This window comes from Mobula birostris, chromosome 9 (genome assembly GCF_030028105.1).
Source record: "Mobula birostris isolate sMobBir1 chromosome 9, sMobBir1.hap1, whole genome shotgun sequence".
In the NCBI taxonomy this organism is placed as follows: Eukaryota; Metazoa; Chordata; class Chondrichthyes; order Myliobatiformes; family Myliobatidae; genus Mobula; species Mobula birostris.
Genome location: NC_092378.1, coordinates 98,971,167 through 98,993,732, shown reverse-complemented (window position 1 = coordinate 98,993,732; position 22,566 = coordinate 98,971,167). Strand labels below are relative to the sequence as shown.

Below are 22,566 nucleotides of genomic sequence, written 5' to 3'. Positions count from 1 at the left end.
CCCCATCCGTTATTTATTTATGTACACACATTTTCTTTCTCTCTCTCCTTTTTCTCCCTTTGTCCCTCTCACTATACCCCTTGCCCATCCTCTGGGTTTTTCCCCCCTCCCCCTTTTCTCTCTCCCTAGGCCTCCTGTCCCATGATCCTCTCATATCCCTTTTGTCAACCAACTGTCCAGCTCTTGGCTCTATCTCTCCCCCTCCTGTCTTCTCCTATCATTTCGGATCTCCCCCCTCTCCCTCCCACTTTCAAATCTCTTACTAGCTCTTCTTTCAGTTAGCCCTGACGAAGGGTCTCGGCCCGAAACGTCGACTGTACCTCTTCCTAGAGATGCTGCTTGGCCTGCTGCGTTCACCAGCAACTTTGATGTGTGTTGCTTGAATTTCCAGCATCTGCAGATTTCCTTATGTTTGAGTAATCATAATATGATTGAGTTCACATTGAAATTTGAGAGGGAAAAAATAAAATCCAATGTGTTGGTATTTCAGTGGAATAAAGGAAATTACAATGGTATGAGAGGGGAACTGGCCGAAATTGACTGGAAAGGCACTTTTGCAGGAAAGTCAGCAGAGCAGGAATGGCTTGAGTTTCTGCGAAAATGAGAGAAGTACAAGAAAGATGTATTCCAAATAAGAAGAAATTTTCACAGGGAAGAAGGACACCACAGTGGCTAACAAGCGAAGTCAGAGCCAAAGTAAAAGCAAAAGAGAGGACATACAAGGAAGCCAGAGCTATTGGGAAGATAGAGGATTGGGGAGCTTTTAAAAACTTGCAGAAGGAAATTAAGAAGGTCATTTGGAAGGAAAAGATGAATTATGTGAGGAAGCCGGCGACCAATATCAAAGGAGATAATAAAAGCTTTTTTAAGTATATGAAAGGTAAAAGAGAGTCAAGGGTAGATGTAGGAAGTACAAATCCTACCAGTTTTTTTTTAAACCTTATTATAATATTTTAATACTGCTCTACTATGGCTGGGAAAAAAAAAGCTTTTGCAAAAGAAAGGGAAATAGAAGATGAATCCACAGTCACTTTGGGTTCAATCAGTAACTTCCTTAAACGGCAAAAATTGGAGTTTTCTGAGGAGGTTCAATAACTTAATGGCAAATTGGATATAATCCAATAAACTTTAACTAAGCATGAGAACCGAATTCAGGAAAAACCCTGCAAAGCTGTTGACATTTGAAGAGGATGTTGAAGATACAATTAAACTCTGCGAAGAGTTATCTTTATCCAATGAAAAATTGATGAAAAGGACTATCAATCTGGAAAATAGAAATAGGAGAAATAATTTGCGAATTCTGGGTCTTGAAGAATCAATTGAAGGCGCTGACCCTACAAAGTTCTTTGCAAACTTTCTGAAGTAACTATTCCCTGTGTTATTCGCTTCTGAGCCTGAGCTTGATCGAGCATATCGCTCGCCGACTTCGAAGCCACTGTCATTGGCAGTGAGACCTAGATCAGTCATTCTAAGTTTTCATGAGTTTCGTATTAAGGACCTTTTAATTCACCATACCCGTCGACAAGGATGATCGATTTCCATGGTTACAAGGTTAGATTCATGGAGGACTATTCACCTGAAGTTATAGCTGATCGTATGAAATATAAAGAAGTTATGTCGGAACTTTACATTAAAGGATTTAAACCATCCCTTTGTTTTCCCACCCGTCTGATTATTGTTTTGAAGAACAGATTGCAAAAAAAAATAAAGTCGGTTGAAGACGCAAAAGAGTTTCTGAAGACTAAAGTCTAAAACTGTTATATTTCTCTCTGGGAGCTGTGTTGGGTTGATTATATGATTGTCTGTTTGTCTACCTTACCCTACGGTTTGCTTTCTAGTTTTAATAACTTATGGCCAAATCTTTTAATTACATGATGATTGGTATTTAAAATGGTTCGAAATATTAACTTATTTAGTTTGAATGTGAAAGGGCTGAATCACCCCATTAAACGGAACAAAGTGTTTGCTTTTATTAAAAAATTAAGAACACCCATTATTTTCTTACAAGAAATGCACATATGCAGCTGTGATAGCTTACGTTTTTTTACTTCGTGGAAGGTTATGCAATTCCATTCTTCGTTTAATGCAAAATCACGTGGAGTTTCGATTTTTGTAGATAATACAGTTTCTTTTGTTCAGCATAAAGTTGTTTCTGATCCTAATGGTCGATTTGTTATTGTATCAGGGAGCTTCGACAGTAAATTGATTGTTTTTGCTAATGTATATGCCCCCAATGTAGACGATCCAAGATTTTTTGAACGTCTATTTTCGTTTTTGCCAGATTTGTGTACTTACTCTCTTGTGATGGGAGGCGATTGTAACTGCTGGTTAGATCCAGTATTAGATCGCTGGTCTGTTAAACCAGCCACACTTAATAAATCAGCTTTGTTTATCCAATCCTTTCTAACTAAATGTGGTATAGTTGATGCTTGGCATTTTCTTCTTCCGACAGACAGCGAGGATTCTTTTTTCTCACATGTCCATCATTCTTATACCAGGATTGATAATTTTTTTATTGAGAGTCAAATGATTCCATTGGTTCGATTGATCGAATATAAAGAGATTGCTATTTCTGACCACCCTCCTGTACTTTTATCTTTAAATCTTCCTGGTCCTATCCCTATGAGTAGATTTTGGTGATTTAATTTAACTCTGTTATCCGATGGTGGCTACGCGGCCAAGTGGTTAAGGCATTGGACTAGCGACCTGAAGGTCGTGAATTCGAGCCCCAGCTGAGGCAACGTGTTGTATCCTTGAGCAAGGCACTTAATCACACATTGCTCTGCGACGACACTGGTGCCAAGCTGTATGGGTCCTTATATCCTTCCCTTGGCCAACATTGGTGTCGTGGAGAGCGGAGACTTGCAGCATTGGCAACTGCTGGTCTTCCATATAACCTTGCCCAGGCCTGCACCCTGGAGAGGGAAGACTTTCCAGGTGCAGATCCATGGTCTCGCAAGACTAACGGATGCCTTAAAAAAAGTTATCTGATGTGGACTTTTTAAAATTTATGGAGAATCAAATTACCTTTTTTTTGAAGAAAATACATTGGAAGAGACATCTAGTCTTATTATATGGGATACTTTTAAAGCATATATCCGGGGTCAAGTTATTTCCTATACTGCAAACATCATTAAAAAAGTTAACAAAGAGAGGTACGAACTAGTTAGTCGGTTAAAACATCTGGACCATATATATGCTTCGGTACCCGATCCTGAAATATATAAGAGACGTATTAAAAGCAAAACTAAATATGATCTTCTTTTAACGTATCCAATTGAAAGCCAGCTTTTAAAAGATAGAAGTCAATTTTATATTCACAGAGATAAAACTGGTAAGCTACCGGCTAATCAATTGAAGCCATTTATAGCTAAGCGGCAAATTAAAGAAATATGTAAAATTAATGGGGACATGACAACTGACCATTTTGAAATTAATGACACTTTTAGGGAATGTTATTCCAAATTGTATAGTTCTGTCTCTGTTAATGATAATATTGCAATGAATAATTTTTTAGATCAGTTAAATATTCCTAATCTTTCGATAGATGATCATAGGCAACTGGATCAACCTACTTCCCAAGAGGAAATTGCTCAGGCTATTGAGAATTGCATTCTGGGAAATCCCTAGGACCCGATGGATTCTCTGTTGAGTTTTATAAGGATTTTTTCCTCCTTGCTTATACCACATTTATGCTGTACCTTACAGATTCCTTTAAGGTAGGAAGGTTACTGCAGTCTTTTTACGAAGCTTCCATTTCGCTTATTCTTAAAAAGAATAAGAATCCTACTGAATGTTCTTCATATAGACCTATCTCTTTACCCAATTTTGATATTAAAATTTTATCTAAAGTGTTAGCTCGCAGACTTGAAAATATTATATCTTCTATAGTTTTGGATGATCAGACAGGATTAATTAAAAATCGATATTCCAATTTTAATATATGGTGTTTGTTAAATGTTATGCATTCTCCATCTAAGCAAATATCAGAATATGTGATATTTTTGGATATGGAGAAGGCCTTTGACAGAGTTGAATGGAATTATCATTTTGCATCCTTAGAAAAATTTCATTTTGGACCTAATTTTATTCATTGGATTAAATTACTTTATTTATTTCCCTCCACTCGGGTTCTTACTAATCTTCAGAATTCTAAACCCTTTAAACTCCAACGTGGGACTAGACAAGGTTATCCTTTGAGCCTTCTGCTTTTTGATTTGGTATTAGAACCCTTAGCAATTGCTTTTCGAGAGACTAAAGAGATTACTGGTATTTTAAGGAGTGGTACTAGTCATAAAGTGTCACTTTATGCTGATAATTTATTGCTTTTTATATCTAATGTTACAACCTCTTTACCATCTGTGTTCTGTTTACTGACTAATTTTAGTCAGTTCTCAGGATATAAATTAAATTTACATAAGAGTGAACTGTTTCCTTTAAACAATTTAATACCAACTGATATTAACCTTCCTTTGGCACTCCATCTACCATGCTTGACACTCCTTCCCTGCACTACTGAACACTATGGCTGCATTATATACCATACACAAAATGCACTACTGTTATTCATTCAGGCTGCTCAGATAGCATCTTTTCAAAGAACAACTCTCCTTTTAACTAACTCAAGAGTAGCTGATGGAGAGGAGCATCACCTTCAGCAGCTTGCCCACCAATTCATACAACATCCTGATTTGGAAATCTTTGTTGGGTCTAATTGCCAACCTAACAGTACTGTGGAAATACTTCTATCAGAAGGAGGTGTTTCACCCCGATATTTGACAAAGATAATTGTGGATGGGCAATAACTGCAACTAAACATTCACATTTTGAAACATTAAAGTAAAATCTACCCCCATTTATTAAGTTGGGTTTCAAATTAATTGACTTATCTCTGAGGCCTAATAGTTCTCCAGCAGTGCAGCCTTAAAGGTGAAAGTGTTATGATTGTGAAGTTTCATAAAAATGCCAAACCTCAACATTATAAACCATCACCATGAATCATCACCATGTAAGTTAAGTCTTGAAACTAAAAAAGATTACTGGAAGCCTGTTGTTTGATAGCTTTGCAAATGTCTGATGCTTTGCTTATTCTATCTGAATCTGTTTCTTTGTTTATAGATTAAAGCAAATCTTGCAGAACAGCATTATTTAGTAATCAGCAATTGAACTACAACTTAGCAATTTCATTAGGTAAATTCATCTTTTTTGTGTGTGTTGTTTTAGTGCTGGATATTTTAACAGAAATCCTTGCTGTCTGGAAATCATGTTGATTCCCATTAGGGTTACATAGAAACATAGGAAACTTACAGCACAATACAGGCCTTTAGGCCCACAAAGCTGTGCCGAACACGTCCTTACCTTAGAAATTACCTAGGGTTACCCATAGCCCTCTATTTTTCTAAGCTCCATGTACCTATCCAGGAGTTTCTTGAAAGACCCTATCGTATCCGCCTCCACCACCATCACTGGCAGCCCATTCCACACACTCACCACTCTCTGTGTAAAAAAAACTTACCCCTGACATCTCCTCTGTACCTACTTCTAAGCACCTTAAAACTGTGCCCTCTCATGCTAGCCTTTTCAGCCCTGGGAAAAAGCCTCTGCCTATCCACACGATCAATGCCTCCATCATCTTGTACACCTCTATCAGGTCACCTCTCATTCTCTGTCACTCCAAGGAAAAAAGACTTGAGTTCACTCAACCTATTCTCATAAGGCATGCTCGCCAGGCCAGGCCACATCCTTGTAAATTTGCTCTGCACCTTTTCTATGGTTTCCACATCCTTCCTGTAGTGAGTCGACCAGAACTGAGCACGGTACTTCCAAGTGGGGTCTGACCAGGGTCCTGTATAGCTGTAGCATTACCTCTCGGCTCCTAAACTCAATCCCACGATTGATGAAGGCCAATGCACTGTATACTTTCTTAACCACAGAGCCAACAGGTTTTGGCTGACTTGGTATAAAGATTGGTTTCCCAGCAAGACTTCTTCATCATCAGTATTGTAGAGTTAGGACCAGCTCACCTCCAAGGCCACAAGAATGCTTAGGTATTTCCAGTTTTCAAAGACAAGCTTCCAGGGAAAAAGCTTCTGAATCTTATGGAGGGTCTCAGGATCAGAAGAGCACCCCAAGTTCTTATGTCATACTGAACAACCATTTCTGTGCATATGTGTGATTCCCCCTGAATGGTATCGGACTGCACGGACTAGAAGGGCCGAGATGGCCTGTTTCCGTGCTGTAATTGTTATATATGGTTACTAACTTTGTTGACATTTTGTAGGCATTTGCAAAACTGCATTCTTTATACTTAATGAAAAATCTGCTTTTGGCTTTAACTCTGATCCCTGGATCATGCTGCAATCTACCTTCCACCAACCTGAAAATCAACCAGTCTGCATGACCCTCTGTTGTTTGTTTCTTAGCTGACTTCACATCTATGCTATCGATACTCTTTTATGTCATAAGCTTCTACTTTGCTGATTTGTTCTATATAGTACATCACATCATCCACATTACGTTAATCAACTCTATCTGTTACTGTATTAAAAATACTATCAACCCCATAAGTATGATTTTTTCCATCCCATTGTTATAGCACTCTTGAATGGACTTTTTATACAATGAAGTTTAACTTCTGATCTCTCAATGCACCTCATTGTGGCCCTTACACCTTGTTGTCTACCTACATTGCACTTTCTCTGTAACTGTGACTATATTCTGTGCTCTGTTGTTGCTTCTCTTTTGTACTACCTCAATATGCTTTGACTTTGAAATTATCTGTATGGTGGCATGCAAATCAGAAGTTTTCATTATGCCGTGGTATATGGGACAAAAGTAAACCAACTATAACTTACGAATATGCTATTGAATCATTTGGATTCCCCAGTATGTAGTAGCTAATCTTTTCACGTTCTCTCTCAGCTTCTCAGGTTCTAATTGTCACTTCTCCTCTGATTCCTTTGTTATCATTTAAGGTCCTAACCTGACACTTAGCATGCACAGTTTTTCTTTTGCATTTTAAGCTTCTGCATCTCTTTTGTAATCCAGGACCCTTGATTTACATAGAAACATAGAAAATAGGTGCAGGAGTAGACCATTCGGCCCTTCAAGCCTGCATCGCCATTTATTATGATCATGGCTGATCATCCAATTCAGAACCCTGCACCAGCCTTCCCTCCATACCCCCTGATCCCCGTAGCCACAAGGGCCATATCTAACTCCCTCTTAAATATAGCCAATGAACTGGCCTCAACTGTTTCCTGTGGCAGAGAATTCCACAGATTCACCACTCTCTGTGTGAAGAAGTTTTTCCTAATCTCAGTCCTAAAAGGCTTCCCCTTTATCCTCAAACTGTGACCCCTCGTTCTGGACTTCCCCAACATCGGGAACAATCTTACTGCATCTAGCCTGTCCAATCCCTTTAGGATTTTATACGTTTCGATCAGATCCCCCCTCAATGTTCTAAATTCCAACAAGTACAAGCCTAGTTCATCCAGTCTTTCTTCATATGAAAGTCCTGCCATCCCAGGAATCAATCTGGTGAACCTTCTTTGTACTCCCTCTATGGCAAGGATGTCTTTCCTCAGATTAAGGAACCAAAACTGCACACAATACTCCACGTATGGTCTCACCAAGGCCTTGTACAACTGCAGTAGTACCTCCCTGCTCCCTGCTCCTGTACTCGAATCCTCTTGCTATAAATGCCAGCATACCATTCGCCTTTTTCACCGCCTGCTGTACCTGCATGCCTACTTTCAATGACTGGTGTATAATGACACCCAGGTCTCGTTGCACCTCCCCCTTTCCTAATCGGCCACCATTCAGATAATAATCTGTTTTCCTATTTTTGCCACCAAAGTGGATAACTTCACATTTATCCACATTAAATTGCATCTGCCATGAATTTGCCCACTCACCCAACCTATCCAAGTCACCCTGCATTCTCTTAGCATCCTCCTCACAGCTAACACTGCCGCCCAGCTTCGTGTCATCCGCAAACTTGGAGATGCTGCATTTAATTCCCTCATCCAAGTCATTAATATATATTGTAAACAACTGGGGTCCCAGCACTGAGCCTTGCGGTACCCCACTATTCACTGCCTGCCATTCTGAAAAGGTCCTGTTTATTCCTACTCTTTGCTTCCTGTCTGCTAACCAATTCTCTATCCACATCAATACCTTACCCCCAATACCGTGTGCTTTAAGTTTGCACACTAATCTCCTGTGTGGGACCTTGTCAAAAGCCTTCTGTAAATCCAAATATACCACATCCACTGGTTCTCCCCTATCCACTCTACTAGTTACATCCTCAAAGAGTTCTATGAGATTCGTCAGACATGATTTTCCTTTCACAAATCCATGCTGACTTTGTCCAATGATTTCACCGCTTTCCAAATGTGCTGTTATCACACCTTTGATAACTGACTCCAGCAGTTTCCCCACCACCGACGTTCGGCTAACCGGTCTATAATTCCCCGGTTTCTCTCTCCCTCCTTTTTTAAAAAGTTTGCTTGTCCTTCCTTTGACTCTCATGTAAATATGTCTGTACCTGAACATCTCTTTGCTAAAACTGGTTAACTATTCTGATACAATATTGAATGTTCCAGTTTCAAGGCAGGATTCACTGACAATGACCTTTCTGCAATTCATTATCTAATCTTTGAATTACATCCTCTCCTTTTCTATAGCTAAATAAATCTTATGTCATGCCTTATTGATGACTGTCTCCTAAAAATTCCACTGTGGGAACTTGAATACTTGCCTTATGTTATCCCCTAAAACCAGATTCAGCACTGCCTCCCTTCTCGTTGAGCAATAAAATTATTCTGGACACACTTCATATATTTCAGAAAACTCTTCACTCTCTCAGCATTTAACATTGGTGTTATCCCAGTTTACATCGGGATAATTGAAATTCTTGCACCCCCTCCACCCAATTATAACTACATTATAGCTTTGTGCTCCGCAATGATTTCTTTCATATTTGCCCCTCTGCATCTTTCCCATGCATTGGTGACCCCTATGGATTACAATTAACAGTATCATTTTCTCTACGTTCCTTAGCTCTAACCAAACAGATTCTGTGCTTGATCATTCTCTGCCATCCTCTATCTTTCTATCCAATACTTTAATCACTATTGGCACCCTTCTTTCTTCTCTTCTCTATCCTTCCTGAAGACTTTGTTTCCAGTCTGCTCCTTTTTGAGCAGTTTTTGATATTGCCATCACATGTTCCTGTGCAGCTATCTGTGATCTATCACCAACCTTGTTGACCTAAATTTGCATTCACAAATGTACAACAAAGTCCTAATTCGTCCATGTTGCCTAGTGAGCTAAATGCCTTACTTGTTAAACTAAATAATGTTTTAAAAGTTCATTTGAGTAAGATGCAATTGATGAGAGTGGTCTGGTTTAGCCTGAGGCAGTGGATACCAGGGATTGTGTCCAAGTATTGTATCCTGCTTGAAAAATCATGGCTGCTGCAGTATTTACAGAATGACAAACAGCACATATTGTCTAAAATTCCAATCAAACCAACATAGTCCTGGTGAATTTTTTACCTTCTGATCATTGGCTAAGTGGATCCGGATGTTGCATTGGACAGGCTCACATACGTTCCAGATGCAGTTGGAATCAATGATTACAGAGCTCAAAGGGCAGATTGAAATTGTTCACCCACTCAGGATGCAGGAACAGGCTATTCAGCCCCTGAGCTTATTCTGTTATTTAATAATTTTATTGGTTAACCTGTGACCTAACTCCATGTACTCTGTTCTCATTATCATTTTTTATCTTTAGGTTTACATAAAACTATCAATATCAAATTTAAAACAAGCAATTGGCATGGAATTGTACATCATTTGTGGAAGAGTGTATCAACTGCTGTTATCCATTGTGTGTAGCAGTGTTTCCTAAATTCACTTCTGAAAGGGCTGGCTTTAATTTTTAGACTATGCCCCCTAGTCCTAGACTTTCCAACTGAAGGAAATAATTTCTCCCAATTGACCCTATCAGTTCCTCTGAAATCTTTGATTAAATCAGACATTTACTAGAGAATACCCCTAGTTTGTGTATTCCCCCTAGTAATCGCTTACTTGCAGCAATTTCAAGCCTGGTATCTTGCTATCCATTTTTGAAATCTTGCATTTATTTAAGCATTGGATTAGTCTTTCCTGTAACATGTGCTGGGAATTTCCTTGGGGTTAAGCCAAAGTGAATGGCACCAGGATTTCCTAGACAGTTATGTGTGCTCAAGTAGTTTGCTTTTATTAGTGCATTCTTCATGTTTTGAAAGTTGCTTGCGTCTGTTTTGTGGTTCTTTGTAACGAGATCCTTAAAAAAAAGGTGAAGGTAAATGCAAAGTGGCTTAGATGCTGCTTTTTTGCCTCTATGGGGTAGAAGAAAGAGAAATGGTGTCCAATGTGGAATAAGGTAAAGATATGCTTTGGTTTATGAGCTTTATCATCCTACTCAGTTTCACCCACATAGCTGATGTCATCATTCTTGTTGCTGAAAATTGGTCAGGTTCCTTTCAGGATTTTTTGACCATTGATTTTGTCAAATAGTGTGCCATCTCCATGGATCATTTTACATTGTTAGAGTTGTCAAATCAGTACAAGTTGTTCATGTTTTTTTGTTGTTCTATTACTTTCAAGAGGGTTGCAGACTTATAAATTAAAATTGAACTTTTTTTGCCTGTTTTGAGGTGATCGTCAGAGCTGTTGGTCTTCATTTGATATCGTTGCTAGTAGGTTTTGTTCTGAGATGCCAAAAGCTATGTACTGGTATTAAAATGATAACTATCACAATAAATTAGTTCCTGTTGACATTGGGGAAGCAGGTGTTCATAGTGAGATGATTTCCCTCTGGAGTCACTTGCACCAGACAGTGTAACCTTTAGTAAACTTCCAGATCTTTAATGAGGATCATCACCTTGATGTGTAGAGAGGCTTGTGAGTTCCTGAGATTCTGAAAGCAACAGCTTCTGGAGTTTAGCTATCTGACACTTAGCTCCTAGTAGGGTTAGTCATGGTGGTAAGTTCAAGGAGCAGGTTCCAGACAAGAGTTATTAATGGTGGAGCTGACAGAAGATGATGCCACATCACAATGACAGTGAAGGTGGAGGAAGGCCGCAGCAGTGAGGAGTCACCAATTGTCTTGCGTTCCATGCCACAAGGCCCTGACCCCAATTTGTCAAGGGCAGTGTTGTGGTTGCTCATGCATCAGCCTCTCCACAGTAAACAAAGTCATGCATAAGTATTCTCAATTAAGGGAATCCACCTTAACATCCTGGATTAAGTGATCAACAAGTGGTGAAGGGGGCAGATTTGTGAGGTTTGGAAGCTCCTCAGAATATGTGGATCCCAGATCGGCCTCTACAGCCTCCTGAAGACCCACTAATAGACAACCCTCTAGGAGAACATCATATTGGACTCGAGTGATGACATGATTACTACTCCTGGCTATGCTGATGTACCAGAATATGAAAGTTAAATTTTTAAAGAAATAAAAGGATTGACTTCAAGGAACAATTTCCTAGAAACTGGATTGTATAATGCAGTGACTTTAAGCAGCATTAGATTAAATAACATTTTTTTGTGTGTGAGGAAATCCAGGAAAGACAGTAAGTCTGTAAATATTCTGTAGTTCACAAAACATGACACCTCACATCCGCTTATGAAAGTATGCATTCCAAGTGATGTCACTCATTATGCAATGCTTATTCAGAATATTGGAAGGTTTTTTTTCTATGATGCACTAACCTTGATGTATTTCTGAAGACACTAACTTGCTTTTTGCTCTTTTCCCAAGTGCATGGTTGCTGACTGGAAGCACATGCTTGAGAACTAGTGATGGGAGATGAGATGAAGATATCATGTGGGAGGAAGATACTTTGAGGCTCAACAAAGCTGGTGGAACCCTCCAGGGAACAGACATCTAGCAGTCTGTGTATCTACTGAGACCCAAACTACACAGCTGATTTGAAACCAGCAGCAGATCAATTTAAACAAATCAAGGTGCTTCCTTCTAGGCAGGGTTTTTATAAAATTTCAGCATTTTGTTTCTTGGTGGCAAATCTGGCATTTAATACCTATCTTTGCGTGTGCTCAAAAAATGGTGGTGATCTACTGACTTAAACAACAGTAGTCCTTCGTTTGATAGACAGCATGCTATCTGAACGTGCCACAGCTTGGTATCGAAACTACTCTACCAACTCTATCATGAAAGCCAGCCTCCCTTCTATTGACTCTGTCTACTTTTCCCCCGGCCCTGGGAGAGTAGTCAACATAATCAAGGACTCCTGTACCATGGTCGTTTTCTCCTCGTCACTCTCCCCTCCCCACCCACACACACACATTCCAGTGGGCCAAAGATATAACAGTTTGAGAATATGTACCACCTTGCTGAAGGACAGCTTCTATTCTGTTATAAGGCTCTTGAACGGACCTCTTACATGATAAGATATGATATGATCTACCTCATCATGGTCCTCATACTCCATTTGTCTGCCTGCAATATACTTTGTCTGAAACTGCAGCACTATATTCTGCATTGCAACATTTTTCATTTCCATCACCTCAGACTTATGGGTGGAAGGATCTGTTGGCAAACAAAAGCTTTTCACCGTATCTCAATAAATGTGACAATAGTAAATCAATTACCAATTACCAAATTATATTGCTGTTAGGTAAAGAGTTCCAGGAACTAGACCCAGCAATTATGAACCAACGGGGATCTTTCTGGCAATCAGTTGAGCTGATATTAATTGTGGCATATGGGGAGTGGCACATTGATTGCTTGGGAATGGGTTGATGCACTACTGAACCATAATAATCATAACTCCTGCATTAACAGCTTGAAGGCAGCTTACTACACACATTTTCATCAGGATAATGATATATCCTTTTTCCAATCCACAGGAGCATAAATATGGGTGAATTGGCAGTGCAACACAGGTTGAGCAAATTTATAGTCTTTTGAAATTTACTTCTTTTTTTAATCTGACCAAACCGGATTTTTACTTGCAAACAGTTGTTAATTAATCTTTAATATAAAACTGCATTTTTTTATTGCTAATTAATCCAGGTTATTTGTCAATTAGAACTCAAAGCAAGCTAATATTTGTACTTCAGCCTTAGAAGGTTTGGATGAGGGGAGGGTTACTTTTTATGAAATGTATTCCTAAGATATTATGTGTCAGCTAATTACAAAGAATCTGCAGAATATTAAAGGAATGGTTTTACAATTGTAGGTCAAGCAACAATTTGATTTTTATTATACCTTTGAGATCCTATTCCAGTTCGATATGATAGCCAGATGTTCCTGTTTAAATCACATGATTGCAGAACATCCGCATAGTAGCAGAAACTTATAGCCTTTAGGGGGTTTTGAGATGTACAGAATTAATCTTTAATTTGCCAGAAGGACACTTTTGTGAGAAAACATTGGATGGGGACTCTGAAAAAATACACTATCTTCTTGTAAGATCAGTGCAAGTTCTGTCTCCTTAGAAGCTGTCAGTGCAAGTGATTTTTAGAAGTGTTTTTTAAATACTCTAGTTAACACCAAGACAATCATCCCTAAAATATGGTCATTTGTCAGAAGTATGTGTACCCAAATATAGCAGCGATACTATTACTAAACAGACCTCTTGGGAAAACCAAAGGAAGTTGAGGGCCAATACTTAAGGCACTTCTGGAAGAGGCTTCTTACCTTTCTCTGGAAATGTCTTACCATTTAAAGTTCTGCTTCCTTTTGTCCTTTTGTACTGAAAGTTATCAAGTCATGATTTAAAAAATGCTGTGAAAGATTTCTACCACTTCAACCAGTTGTTCAGTGAATCAAGAGACACTGTATATTTAAAGCACTGATTCAGATTCACTTATTTATCATAAGTACATTGAAAGACACAGTGAAATGTGCCATTTGATTTAACAACCAACACAACCTAAGGATTTGCCAGGGGCAACCATGCATTCTGGCACCAACGTTGCATGCCTACGATGTTCAACAGTACAACAGCAACAAATCAAAAGTGAAATAAGCTGGTTTCAACTCACACAAAGAGATAGTGTTTGAACCCCACGACAGGCCAGGTCTCCAAGCTTCTTTGTACTCGGACTCTCAGATATCGGCCTCCAATATCCCAAGTTGACTTGCAGACCCAGGGCTTCAGCTACTGGTCCACAACGTTTGGACTTCCGATGGACTTGCAGCTTCAATCTTTCATGTTAGCCCCTGCACTTGCCGATAACGGGATCCTGAAATGCAGGTGTTGAACTCCGGGGCCACCAACTCACATACCTAGGGGGTTACTAGTCCTCATACTTCCTGCCTGCACACACTTACAATCCTTCTGATTGCACAGGGGACTCAGTTATCCGGGGTTTTGGGGGCATCAACCCTTGTCCACAGTGCTTACCGGCCCGGCATCTGTACGTGGATGGCTTTTGTCCGTATTGTTGCTGGCCTGCAAATGCAGAGTGGAGCCCAGGTCTCCACCCTGACTTATAACTCCCCATTTCCTTGTCCCTTAGCACTAATCTGACCCCTAACTTCTCTAAACCAACCGTACGAACCTAAAAGCAACCAAGTCTGGGTCACAAACTTGATGCATGCTATAGCTCAACGCCATTTTGGCCAGACTGGACCAGCACTTCATCTCTACAGGTAAAATGTGGAGAAAAAGAACAGTAAATATTGCAAGGATAGAGAATATGAAGAATGGAGATAATAGAAAATATCTTCACAGATAGGTGTGTATGTTTATTACTCTGCGTGGAGGAGGTGACGGATCTCCTGCTGGTCCAGACCGAGTTAATGACATACCCAGAATTCACAGTCATAGAGGAGCTGCCAATCAAGTGTTATATGGGGCTTCCATTTAATTTATTCTCTACCGTGCCAAATTTTCAATACTTATAAAAAGTGCGAATGGCAAGTTATTTTTCTCAATAATTCTATTGCATTTTGCTTAAGAAAAAGCTGCCATACAATAGAATTTCTACTGTCAATGAAGCAGTTCTACTCAGGTAGAAATAAACCTCGAAAAGTGGCTCTTTCCAAAATATTTCAGCATATAGGTTAGGTAAATAAAGCTGTAGTAACGGTGTTGGACTAACCCTATCATTATAAAAGATATTACCTGATTTGCTTTCAGAAATAATGGGAGATCTGCTAATATTCTTGTTGAAACACAAGGTATTAATTTAAGTTTGTCCTCCAAGTTTATTTGCTGAAACTACCGTCTCTTCAATTAAGAGAGCAGGTGTTAGTCTAATAAAAGTAGTCAAATTTTTGATTGTCACCTCCATCTTGTACTAAAAACTAGGCTTAAGTGAACTATATTCTCCATTCATTAAAAGTTACTACACTCAACTTTATATTAAACTGATTTTTAAACTTCCTACTACTTAGACACTTTCTTATAGCTGGTAGTCTATTCCTCACTTTTTCCTGATCATACCAGTGAAGTTCAGCTCCAAACTGGAATCCATGAACTCTTTGCTTAATGGTATTGGTCCATCGCATAAAAAAGTTTGGGAACCCCTAGGCTAACTACTTATTTTCAGAGAAATTGCTCATTGCTTTCAAACTACCCCCTTTCATGTACAATTTCTCCCACCTCTATTTTTTTGTTTCTAAGCACCGCTATGTTCTCATCAGAAGAAATCTTTCCTGATTAAGATTCATTTGATGTATCATTTAATTAAGTTGATTGGTAGGGCATTGTCTATGGGGTAGTAAAATAGAAGATGATATAAATATTACATTGGCCAAGGCTTATAAACAATATTGCTTTGAAAATTGATGGCAATATATTGGCTCTATACTGCTAAGTCTTTGCAACTTCCTAGAAATTGTTGTGTGAGGGATTCTGATCCTGAATCACCCAATGGCCAAAATTTCATGGGAAGCTTTAGTGATGTGCTTTAGTGCATTGCTACATTATTAAATGCTGGATATATTCAAAACGAAGGTTCCTACTGTAAAGAGGAGTTCAGTGAATTAAAGTCAGCTTTTCATGCCAGCTTTTACTTGCCAATTTGTTCAGATTGTATTGCTAATTTCTAGGAAACTAACATTATTTTTGGAAGTTGTATTAATAAGTACATGCAATTCCAATTCAAAGAAGTAGTCCATCCATAAATATTGTGCTGTAGGAAAATATTGGTCTTGTAAGAGTTAAGAAAACTGTTCAAGACTGTGCAGCTGCTCCAAATTTAAGGGCATGTTATCTGAGAAGTAGATTATTAAATAATGAGTTCCTACAGTATCTTGAGTTGAGTTTTTAATGTACTTGATCGACAGAGTGCAGGACACGTGCTTTGAACTGCATTAGCCACTAACATATGAAAACAATTACAATTTAGAAGCCTTCAATAACCTCAGGTACCTGCAATAACACATGGACTGCCCATATTACACAAACCGATAACTTCGCAACATAGAATACCAAAATGAATAATACATTTCAGGAAAATTCAAAATTAAGCACAACAGTTGAGTGTAAGGTTTTTTAAAGTTTCACTGGAAGTGTAGGAAGCGTGTATAAATATGACTGAAATTAGAAATGATGGGAAATGTTCATCTTCGACTTTTGGCTGAATCACCATTATGTCCTTGCAGTGTATTTTAACAAGCTCTCCAGCAAATGTTGGCATATATTTGCCAAAGGAGAATCAGGGCACTTATCAGTCAGACTCACTGTTTTAGGGTTGAAATAAGTATATCTATAGCAATTTGTTTCTCATGCATGACTTGCATAAATCATCTGGCTACACATCATTGTTAACATATGAGTGAAGCAGTACAAAGTTCAAAGTAAATTTTATTATCAAATTAGATATATGTCACCATATACGACCCTGAGATTCATTTTCTTGTGGGCATACTCTATAAATAGAATTAATAACCATAACATAATGAAAAACCACCCAAGTAGGCATTTAACAAGAATGTAGAAGACAACAAATAGTGCAAATAAAAAAGAAGAAATAATAATAATAAATGTAATAAATATCAAGGACAATGGATGAAGATGCCTTGAAAGTGAGTCCATTGATTGTGGGAACATTTCAATGATGGGGCAAGTGAAGTTGAGTAAAATTATCCCTTTTTGTTCAAGAGCCCGATGACTGACGGGTAGTAACTGTTCCTGAATCTGGTGATTTGAGTCCTGCAACTCCTTGTACCTTTTTCTTGATGGCAGCTGCATGAAGAGAGCATGTCCAGGGTGGTTCCTGATGATGAATGCTGCTTTTCTGTGACAGTGTTTCATGTAGATGTACTCAGTGGTTGGGAGGTCTTTAACCTGTGATGGACTGGCTGTATCCACTACTTTTTGTTGGATATTCCATTCAACGGCATTGGTGTTTCCGTACCAGGCTGTGATGTAGCCAATCAATATACTCCCACTACACAACTATAGAGGTTTGTCAAAGTTTTAGATGTCACGCTGAATCTCTTCAAACTCTTTAGGTAGTAGAGGCGCTGTCATGCTTTCTTTGTAATTGCACTTACGTGCTGGGCCCAGGCCAAGTCCTCCAAAATAATAATACCTCAGAATTTCAAGTTGCTAACCCTCTCCAGCACTGATCCTCCAGTGAGGAGTGAGGACTGGCTCATGGACCTCTGGTTTCCTTCCCGTAAAGTCTATGATCAGCTCTCTGATTTTGAGTAAGAGATTGTTGTTATGTTGTTATCACACCACTCAGTCAGATTTTCAGTCTCCTTCCTATATACCGATTCATCATTACCTTTGATTCGGCCTATGACAGTGGTGTCATGAGCAAACTTGAATATGGCATTGGAGCTGTTCTTAGGCACACAGTCATAAGTGTAAAGTGAATAGAGCAAAGAGATAAAGCACAAAGCCTTGTGTTGCAGCCATGCTGATGGAGATCGGAGAGGAGATGTTGCTGCCAATCTGAACTGATTAGGGTCTGCTAATGAAGAAATCAAGAATCCAATTGCACAAGGTGGTGTTGGAGCTTATTGATTAGTTTTGAGGGAATGCTGGTATTCAATGCTGAGCTATAGTCGATAAAGAGCATCCTGATGTATGCATCTTTGCTGTCCAGGTGTTCCAGGGTTGAGTGAAGAGCCAGTGAGATGGTATCTGCTGTGGACCTGTTGCTCCAGTAGGCAGAATGGAGTGGATCTATGTCACTTCTCAGGCAGGAGTTGATTTGTGCCATCACTAATCTCTCAAAACACTTCATCACTGTGGATGTAAGTGCTATTGGGTGATAGATATTGAGGCAGGTCACCAGGCTCTTCTTGGGCCATAATTGTCATAACTGAAGCCCGCTTGAAGCAGGTGGATACCACACACTGCCAAAGTGAGAGGTTAAAGAACTCAGTGAATGCACAGGCCATTAGTCTGCACAGGTCTTTAGTACTTGGCCAGGAACCCATCCTGGCTAGATGCTATGTACCTTTCTCCCATTTCTTACCTGTCCACCCACTTGAAAAATTTGACTGATGGTTTTCCGTTGAGCAATGAATGGTAACATCTGCCCATATGTATGTAGTAGTGTCCTAATTTGTTTATTTGTTTATTTTGACAGTAACTTCTTTTTTACATTTTGCAAATTACTAGGTGTGACACATGTTTTGCATTTACAGAATCAAAGAGTTTAGGATGAGTGTAGAATCCATGTAATTGAGATTGATCAGTGAGAGATACTATTGGACTGCAGGTGAAAAGTGATTTCTACTGCTTTTGTTTTCCACTCTTCTCCAAGTAAGTCAAAGCTGTGCTTGCTAAAGGCTTTTAGCATTTCAATGAGGATCTCTTTAAAATATTTCAAACTTTATCTAGGTCTGGAAGACTCCTTTTCCCAACTTCCAAGGAAGTCACACATTTTCAGTAGTGCAAAACGCTCTCTTGTCAGAAACATAAATAACACGCTCAATAACCAACAATTAAAACAGTCAGTTTATGTCACAAGCAATTTGGATTAGTTCCAGAGACTTCAGTTTGGAATTTGAATGGAAATGTTTTCATCTGAGAAGAAGAGAATTCAAAAACTAATTAATTCTGGGATAAATTGCATATTCCATATGTCAGTAGTTCAACTGAACATGTCATTTTTATGCATACTGTAGATGCATGACTATAGTTTCCAAAACATAAGATCACCAAAACAGAAACTGTTTTTGATCATGGAGAGTAACTATATTGATGGCAGGTCTAGCAGTTGTTACTTATCTCTGCCAGTTATAATTGTGGTTACCCCTGACTTAGAGATGATGGTAGGCATCCTTGAAAATTGTGGAATGGTTCTGATGAGTAGGAAGTTCCAGATTTTGAACCTAATGGTAATTGAGGCATAGCTGTATAATTCAATTCAGGAAGGTATGTGATTACAGCACGAGTTAGAAGTGACGGTGTTGCAGTATATCTCTGCTCTTGAACTTCGAGAATTTATTTGATAAAAAAAGTAGAAAGAAAGGAGCATTATTTTGAACCCTGCAACTGCAACATCATTAATCTACTATGTACAAGATGATTTTTATTAGATTTTCAAAAACAAGGTTATTATTCAGAAACTATCCTAATGTTCAGAAACAAACATTTTCCTGCTTATATACTTCCAATTTTAAAGCCTTTTGAACACCCTCTACTTGCTAAATCTAGAACATGGCTCAATAAACATAAATTAAGATTTTTTTAATGTTTATTTGAAGGAATTGTTGCCTATAAATTGAAGCATCATAGTAAGTGCAAGCTGGCTGCGTCTGATACCACAGAAACCTTGAGTTGCTTCCCCTCAGGAAATGACTTGAGAAGTCTTTCAAACACATCTGCCTTGCTGACCTGGGAAGTAATAATTCTGTGACCCTTACCCAAAGCAGTTGGTGAACTTCTAGCCATAGCAGGCTGCTTCCTGCATTGGTCTTGGAAGAGGAAGGAAGGATGCGGTAGTATCCCCAGGGGAGGGAATGAGTACTCTCTTAATATGAACACAAGAACTAGTTTATTAAATCCAGGTTGTACAAAGATTATTATCAGTCTTGTTTATTGGCAATGTGGATGTGTTTTTGTTAAACTGCTTGTGAAGGACTAAATGTTGGAAATAAACAAACTTAAAAATATGTTGTGCAAATACTTCTGATGTCCTCTGTCACTTCTCAAATTATGTGAAAGTCATTCTTCAGTTACTTGAATTCTATTTGTATTCATGTCAGCCAGCTACTCAAAAAACATCAATAACCTTAAATTAATTTAGCTTTTGTCCAGATGTCTTGCATGTGCTGTGAGACTGAACGTGACTTGTTTACATGGTCCTGTGTTTTTGTATCACTCTGCTCCTATTTATAAAACCAAAGCCAATGATTCTCCTCCTCCCCATTCCAGTTCTCTGCTGTGCAATTAACTTTCTCATCATTTAATTTCTGTGTATGAATAAAAGACTGATGGAAATATATAATTATGTTCTCATGGTATTATCTATAAACAAGTTACAATGGTGTACTTAATTCAGTAATTCCTATTTTACCATTTCTCCTAGTATAGAAACAGAATAAAAGAATACTGCACAAGTAACAAATTCTGCTGTGTGGCTATTCTCCTTTCCAAGTCTGTCCTGGATATTGCAGCTTTCTTCCTTCCATTGTTCACTTTCATCTGTTCCCAGATGATTGGTTCCAGATCTCTTCAGAGTTCTAGAACCAATCCTTGGAGTTAGAACATAGAACAGTATGGCACAGTGTTCCATGATGTTGTGCCAACCAATGTAAATCTACACAGTGAGCAATCTTCCTTCCCTTCCCACACAGCCCATAACCCTCCATTTTGCTTACATCCATATTTCTATCTAATCCATATGTCTGGTTGATAAATGACCCAATTGTATCAGCCTCTGCCATTGTCTATGGCAGTACATTCCAGACACCTACCAACTTCTCTGTTAAAAAGCCTACCCTTGACATTCTCTGTTCACCTTAAATGCATATCCGCTAAATTTCTTCTCCCTTTGCCTTCAGTTCTCATCATACTAAGCAAACAAAACACAGTGGGCATACAGCCATTTCTGTTCGCTTTTGTGGTAAACACACTTATCATGCTGTGGCCCTTTCAATACATGGTTTGCAAAGCTCTGAACTCAAATGCTGGCAGTGTCTCCCTGGTCCTTAAAGCAAGTAATTTATAACATGTTACAACTGTTTCCAGAAGTCTAAGAAAAGTGATCAGGACCTTGAAATTTGATTATAAAATGCCATTTTCTCTTATGTTCTGTAGCTGAAGATTAACTTGGAATAAATTATGTTTGAAATGATTTTTGGGTTAAATCATGCTAATAACAAAATTTAGCTGGACAATATTTGTTCCTTTGCAAACCATCACAACTTCTGCCTTGAGCCCACAAATTGATGTTATTTCCACGCAGTACTTCTTTTAGAGAAGAGCTTGGGATGTATTTTTCCAGGAATGACACTCCCATTGCACACTCGCAGCACAATGAAGTCATGTTCTCACAGCACCTAATAGGAATAAGTGCTGGTAAGTGAAATAGTACCCTAATCCTTTGGCTTCTCTACCATTTGCTGAACCACCCAACAGCACTATCTCACTGGCTAACTATCTGAATTCATGCTCAGTCCCCAAGTGGTGTGCCCAAAATTCCTCACCCTTGACTCTGCTGACAAGCTCCCCCTACTCTACTCCACTCCACAACTTCATGTTGAGCTGACTGTTCTTCCTGTTCTTCAGCACAACCCCATCTATACCATAGCCAGAAATATCAAACTTCCCTCATCCCAAAACCTTAAAGATGCACAAGGTTTTTTAATCACTGAAATTTCTATGAGTGGATAGGTTTATATTTTAAATTAAGGGGGAGAAAGGGCCAGGTGATATGAAAAGGAGCATTGTTCATAGCATTTCATCATGAATGATAACACATTTCATAATTCTTTCTATTATCAAGACCTTGAATATGTGAGTTGAAACTAGTTTGCTTAGCCCTATTACTTATCAACTTTAATTTTGTTATTTATTTTAGACTCAACCTGTACCTAATCCAATTGCATATTACATGCATCGATCTCCATGGTGGTTCCACAGCTTTGAAGTTCTGGTCAACCATTTTATTGAGCTCATTGTTCCATTTTTCTTACTTCTGGGGCGCCGGATGTGTATTATCCATGGAATTCTGCAGATCTTTTTCCAGGTAGGATTGGATTTTTCAATAATTCAGTTCCTCGTGCATATTTCTTTAAAGGTCTTCAGAGAAAGAACAATGTTTAAGATCAAAAGTGTTTGATTCATCTAATTACTGACCTACTGTGCTAATTGCCTTCTAAATTCATCAGTTTCCTTTCTGGTATTTGTTTCCAGTTTTTAATTGTCTCTGATAAAGGGCCAACACTTGCTGGTTTATATCATAGATGATACAGCAGAAAAATCAGCAACTTGTCTCAGCCAATATTTTCCTATGTTAAAGCTCCATTCATGATTTCTCCAAATCTCTTTCAATTAATAGCCTTAAACATTTTATCACTCTTTCTCAACTGAATTTCCTTTAAATTAATCTACAAACCCCATTTCCAGAAAAG

The 22,566-nt window shown here is 38.6% G+C and overlaps 1 protein-coding gene across 3 annotated transcripts in view; it reads left to right on the top strand.

Moving 5' to 3' along the window:
• The window catches only part of lmf1 (lipase maturation factor 1), a 523,997-nt gene that overhangs the window by 322,195 nt on the left and 179,236 nt on the right, over positions 1 to 22,566 (top strand). For 2 of the 3 annotated variants that reach the window (XM_072268434.1, XM_072268435.1), the window contains one exon: positions 22,014 to 22,181. In XM_072268434.1, coding sequence (XP_072124535.1) covers positions 22,014 to 22,181 — 168 coding nt within the window. Of the gene's footprint in view, positions 1 to 19,915; positions 19,999 to 22,013; positions 22,182 to 22,566 lie in introns of those variants that run through there. The other variant, XM_072268436.1, reaches the window with a different exon arrangement.